This window comes from Doryrhamphus excisus, linkage group LG18 (assembly GCF_037039965.1).
Source record: "Doryrhamphus excisus strain RoL-2023G ecotype Guam linkage group LG18, RoL_Dexc_Guam_v1.1, whole genome shotgun sequence".
In the NCBI taxonomy this organism is placed as follows: Eukaryota; Metazoa; Chordata; class Actinopteri; order Syngnathiformes; family Syngnathidae; genus Doryrhamphus; species Doryrhamphus excisus.
In genome coordinates this window covers 8,971,941-8,978,493 of record NC_136374.1, presented here as the reverse complement: position 1 = coordinate 8,978,493, position 6,553 = coordinate 8,971,941, and the positions used below count along the sequence as shown (strand labels likewise).

Below are 6,553 nucleotides of genomic sequence, written 5' to 3'. Positions count from 1 at the left end.
CTCCTCAAAGGTCCACAACTAGTCAGCAGGAGAGGCTCGGCGTCACCAACACAATCAGCAGAGAGTCTTTATATCGGGACCAGAGTTTCCACCATTACATGGGCAGAGTGTCTTGGGACAGGAACCACAAAGGAGATGCAATAATAGTCCGCTTGCATGCAAGATGCAATTATAACCCCACCAGGCTACTCCTTCAATTGTATTGTAAGCATTAATAACATTTTTATATGTTAGGTAAATATATTTGAAAGGTCATGGATATGCACGGTATCAAATTTGGTAGGTTTCAAATGTACTACTGTATATTTATCAAAATCAAAATTCTAAATTGAAGATGACACACTAAAAATAGTATGGTTTTAATTTACTAAATTAATTTTTTTAAAAGTATAGTGATTTTATTATCCCCAAAATCTATTCTTTACCTACTTATTGTGCATTTCTGTCATAAAAATTACTGTAAAAAATATTTCATTTAATTATCAAAATAAATACAAATAACTTTTGATAGAATTTTACTACATTACTGAATTTTACTGTTGGTATGGAAGACTGAGAAATGAAAAATAGGCTAAACAAAAGTTCTGCAGTCTCAAATAATAAAACAAAAAAAATAACAACAAAAAATCCAAGTATTTTGATGACGTTCCTTTAACATAATTTTTTTTTACAATACAATAAAAAATACAACATAAAAGGAAATATAATAAAAGCATTTTAATTAATTGTTTTTAATCATAAAGCCTTTGAAAACAGTCTCTTTAAATCTAAGATATTTAAGAAGGAGTTGAAAAATGCCCACAATTTGTTTCGTAGCTTGTCATGTCATATATATATATATATATATATATATATATATATTGTTTATAATAAAGGTATCATGGTTTCTTTTGTATAAGATGTGCAAAAACTCTTTCATAATACAACAGTGATGTAACAGTGATGTGCAGTAAGGGTATGCCTGTGAGGCACAGCCTCACCAGTCATGATGGAAAAAACTAATAATGATAACATAAAACAGGCATATGTCAAAAACAGGATGGGTTTAATTCCAGTAAGTATTGCAGATGTTCCCGTCTTTTACATTAGCATTGTGTTTTCCTGTAACAGAGCACTCTTTGAAATATTGGTGGTATATTTCTGGTGTAATTGGGCACTACAGTTGGAACATTTAGATGAATTATAGTTTTCTGTACATATGTAAACAATTTTCACACACAAGAATGGTGCCTGTTTTTACTCTGATTTTACATGACTTCGAGATAGGAATATGTTTATTTGCCCCCCATCGTTTTGAGGCAGGACTGACAATAACTGGATGTGACGTCAAGTGAAACCCGCAGTCAATTGCGGGAATGTGACTCAAAAATGAGCAGTGGAAGCGAGGAAGAGGAGAAATGTGGCAAAGAAAAGGCAAGAGACAGGATGACAACAATGGATGCCGATTTACTTTACATGATAACAAAAATATACAAAGTAAAGGTAAAACATGGTTGTTTCTGGCATTAATGATTATTTTAAATAATTTATTTAAACAAAAGCAAACAAATATAATTATTTACACAAAAATAAAAAAATATTGAATTAATTAAACAAACCAAATGCCTATTAAGTTAAATTTATTTAAGAAAATATTTTTAAAAAATTATGAAATTATGTTCCTTTTGATATTTTTAGTTTTTGTTCATAATAAAATTATGAACTGAAGCCTATAGTCTGAAGCCTATCCCAGCTAACTTTGGGGAGAGGCAGGGTACACCCTGGACTGGTCGCCAATCACAGGGCACATATAGACAAACAACCATTCACACTCACATTCATACCTATGGACAATTAAAAGTCTCCACTTAACCAAATAAATAGACAAGTTAACCAAAATGTATACATATTAAATTTAAAAAAGTAATTCTTTTTTTATTTTCCTTTTTGAGGATTAAATGAAAACTTGAAGTGAAGCCAAGAAATAATGACTGAAATGGTTAAACGCTCTAGGAGGGAGGGTAGATTTGGAGGGAAGAGAGAGGAGAGGATGCCTGTAAGTAGATGAGGAACACATGTTGAATTGGGACCAAAAGGAAAACAAACTAAATATAATTATGATCTTTATTCATGGAAAAAATAATACGCACCAGCATCAATGACTTTCCAGTCTGAAAATGCTTAGAAAACAAGCAGGTTTTTTGATGGGGAAAAGGATTATTACAGAATTGACCCGACGCACGCTAGAATCTGTCAAGATAATGAAAAACTCATGAGAAGTGACTTGAAACTAATCTGTTAAGCTGGCAGAAAAGCACCACAACAAAATGTTCAAGAACCGGGGGTAAGGGTACATGCATGGCTTTGTAATCTGATTTTTTCGTACAGACTATTTGGAACGGAACTGAAGCGTTCCCACACAGTACACATTAGGTGCGGGACAGGAAATGGAACTGCCTTGTGATAGAGTAGTGATAGAGATACATCTACTCTGTAAACAAATACAGTACAATGTAGCCTTTGACTGGTGGGAGTTGAGGTATACGTATGTACTGAACCGTGATTATAGCATACTGTTACACACTTAGTAAAGCATAGTGATCATAAAAACGTTGGTGGAAAAAGTACTCGATATCATCATTGTAAACTTAATGCACATTTAAACAAGTATTATGGTAAATCAACGTTAAAGACAACAAAGAACGTCTTCACCCAAGTGAGACCATGCTGGACTGGTACACTTCTCTGTAGGCATTTCGGAGCAGGACGTACGGAAAGCAGCTCTCCAGCATATCTTGGCTCAAGAACGGAGACTCCTCCACAATCTAAACAAATGGCAAGTTATGGCGTTCTTAATTGGTGAATGTATTGTTTTTCCTTTGTTTACTTTAATGTCCCATTGTTCATGTTTGCTGAATTTATCAGTAGAATCGGGGGTTAGTGTTTCATGTACAATATTTCAATATAATTTCATGTTTGGTCTACCTTGTGTAGAAGCAGGTAGATGGACTCCCTATTTTTGCTGTCGGGTTTCTCCACGTTTTGTCCCATTTGAAGCAGAGAGGATGATGCCAGCTGTGTGCAAGATAGTCAGACTTGGGTTAACTAAACTACTGGAAGAACTTCCTGGAAAGTGTATTATACTTTCTGTGAGGTGCACAAATTGATTGTAAGAGTCAATCATTTCTTTTTCTTGCCTTAGGTTTGAGTACCTCAGAGTCGTGTTCTCGATTACTGTACTGGACCGTCATTTTTCAAGAGAGAGCTGACTCAAAGGAAAAGCTCCTTTACTGGTTAATTTATGTCCCCACCCTCACCTATGGTTATGATCTCTGGGTTGTATCGTGCAAAAGAGCAAGATAGTGGATACAAATGGCCGAAATGAGCTTCCTCCGTAGGGTGGCTGGACTCACGCTAAAAGATAGGGTAAGGATCAGTCATCAAGGAAGAGCTCAGAGTAGAACTGCTGCTCCTGAACATGGAGAGTAGCCAGTTGAAGTGACGCAGCCATTTTGTCCGGATGCTTCCTGGACGCCTCCCTGGTGAGGTGCTCCTGGCATACCCCAGGGCAGTGCTAGGACACACTGGAGGGATTACGTCTCACAGCTGGCCTGGGAAGGCCTCAATTTCCCCCTGGTGGAACTGGAGACCAGGAAGTCTGGATTTCCTTACTTAGACTGCTGCACCCGTGACTCAGACCCAGATAATCCAAAGAACATAGATGGATGTATCTAACAGAGCTGCTTCAGTAATTTGTTGTCTTGACCACCATGGCATAAAGCTTTACTACATGCAAATCTTTCTTCCAGTGGCAAAAAAAAACAAAAAATTGGCATGTAACTAGACTGCTCCATCCATTTTTCATAGCAATGGCCCATGTGGGTCTCACATTTTATGTCAACAAAAGCTGTCATCCATGAATGTCAAGGCGTTATTATGCACTGACTGTCACTGGAGACAGTGAATCAGTCACCATTGTTCACTACTACTACTACACAGCGAGCAAAACAGCTAGTCAACAAGATTGCCGGAAACATAGCCCCCTTGAGTTTTGCGACACAAGCTCAGCCCTCAGCTTTAATTTCATTAACTACCCATGTTTAAAAAACTCGGGTAGACCACTGACTGTGGTGGAAAAAGGCTATTAGCAACTCCAGACATCTGTGAGTTTGTAATTTGCACCCTGCTCTCTGTATGCACACTCTATAATGCTGCACAGACAGCCCCTTACTTACACAAAACAAACACAGTCAGGACATCGATAAATTGTTACTTACAGCTTGCGCTTCTAACTCTTCAATATGACCAAGTTACGTTGGAAACCCATCAGACTTCGGCAACAGTCTAGCTTCGCCCATATCCAGCCAACTGCTTTTACCTGGGCACGCCCATATAAGGAAACCAACTGTAACGTCACAGTTAGCCAGGTTTCCTTATTTGGGATGTAAGAAAAAACTGTCTGAAATCGAGCGTTTCAGGGCTCACTTCCAAATGGGGAAACCTTATTATCTGAAACTTTGTCGATATAAGCAGGTACCACTGTACCATAGGCAAAAATGCCAAGGTAAGATTCTTATTGATTTTGAGTGATGAAGCCCAAGATGGCTGAGGTATTTTAGGCTTAAGATCAAATGGAGGGATGTTCCTTATGACGTTAATCCCTGTCACAATTTGAAATCATCTTCAGAGTATCAAGGATTAGTGGTAATCTCATCAAAGTAAGAACCCGTTGACTTTTTTTTTTTAATAATGCTCTGCACAGAATTCCAATGGAAGTTAAATTGGTACATCACCAGTTTAAAGTCCCGTATTTCTAATCTCATCTGACCATTGAATGCCAGTTTCTCTGTAATTGCATGGGTCAAAGGTGGTATCAGTGTACCATTTAGTCTGTGTTTTATTTATTTCCACACTGCTAATTTGTGATCCGTTCAAATATTTAGCACAGTCAATGTTGGTGGTGTACTCACTAGGAGAAACTCTTTGAGATGCTGCTGGATGTTCTTGTTCTGTACCGTGAACATAGCCGCCGCAAGCTGGTTGATGGCCAACGCTAAACAGTGGATGTTGTTGTTGTGGCCTGACAGAAAAAAACATACAAGAAAACATGACAACAGTGAGTAAAAAAGTGAATACTGTAACTTTAAGCACAGAGAGGATGTTTTTTTTTATTTAAATACTTTGTTAATGATCTGTAACACATAAGAGGAAGCATGCTGGGCTGATTTCCTTGTTTAGAGCATGCCAATGGAAAATAGAGAGTAAATAACACTGTTTGCCGCTTTGATAAAACAATTTGCCGCTGTTAATGTTGCCGTGGAGACTTGGAGTCAAATAGTTGGGGTCAGCACATGCCAACAGTCGCCGTGTTGATGCACGTCAGGCTATGTTGTCTGTAAACAAACAGCTCTCTGCACACAACGTGGTTCTCATTAGGCAACACGCTTCAGGCTGAAAAGTATCAAACGCACGGATGTTAAACCAACCCAGTTCTCAGGGTGGGATAGCTTTTCACATACTTACTGGACATATGATTAGGTACACCTGTGCAATCAAGCACCTATTAGACCACAGACCTCCATGATGGAATATTAGGGCCACAATAAATATGAAAAATATACCAGAATAGAGATTAAATATGAAAATTATATATATACACATTATATACTCGCCATTTTATCATGGTGGAGGGGTTTGAGTGATCCTAGAGGCTATGTTGTCCGGGGCTTTATGTATATATGTACGTATGTCCCTGGTAGGGTCACCCAGGGGCCATCGGTTGCTGACCCCTGCTATATACAAATTTCAAAGATTTTTAGGAGAATATAAAAAAGTACTGTTACAAGATAAAAGTCCTATTTAAGCAAGAACAAGAAGACAAAGTTGCTATGCTTTAAAAAAATATATATATATTAATATTAGCATATTTCAAGTTATATATTTTTTAGAAAAACAATATTAAGAGGTAGAAAGTCACAAAGATATGACTTTTAGAAGAAAAAAGTTGTATTTTTAGCAGAATAAAGGCATTTTCATTCAATTCAAATTTTTTCAAATTGTAATAACTTGGTGTGGGTTTACAACAAAAACTGTTGTCAAGTTTGGAGAATGAAAGTTATTGTGTGACAAGATCAATGTTGCTTTATAATAAGGAGCTTGGAATGTTGTAACAATAAAGGTGTATTTAAAAAAAAATAAAGTGCTAATGTGACAGAAATATAATGTTACACAATTATTATTATTATTAGCATTAATGATAATTGATTTTTTATACATAAATATACTAATAATATTACTAGATTAAATGTATACATTTTTACTGCGATGAAGTAATACAAGAACAAAAATGTGACAAGCTGTTGTATTTGTATTTATAAGCAAATACAATTTTTAGTCATACTGTTGTTGTTATAGGATTAACCTTGGATTTTTACAAGACTAAAATCGTAATATTACAATAATAAAGGCATATAGTCAATATTATCAATCTTGTATTTTTACCACAATTAAGGTTACAATACAGGATTATGATTATGCTAATAAAATTGTCCGTATTACTTGTAGTCATTACGAA

At 36.2% G+C, this 6,553-nt stretch overlaps 1 protein-coding gene across 2 annotated transcripts in view; it reads right to left on the bottom strand.

Moving 5' to 3' along the window:
- Nucleotides 1-2,468: 2,468 nt before the first annotated feature.
- nckap1l (NCK associated protein 1 like) overlaps nucleotides 2,469-6,553 on the bottom strand; it is a 28,560-nt gene continuing 24,475 nt past the window's right edge. For both annotated transcript variants that reach the window (XM_058055485.2, XM_058055486.2), the window contains 3 exons: nucleotides 4,950-5,059; nucleotides 2,965-3,054; nucleotides 2,469-2,804 (listed from right to left, as the gene is read on the bottom strand). In XM_058055485.2, coding sequence (XP_057911468.2) covers nucleotides 2,688-2,804; nucleotides 2,965-3,054; nucleotides 4,950-5,059 — 317 coding nt within the window. In that variant the 3' untranslated portion in view covers nucleotides 2,469-2,687. The remainder of the gene's footprint in view (nucleotides 2,805-2,964; nucleotides 3,055-4,949; nucleotides 5,060-6,553) is intronic.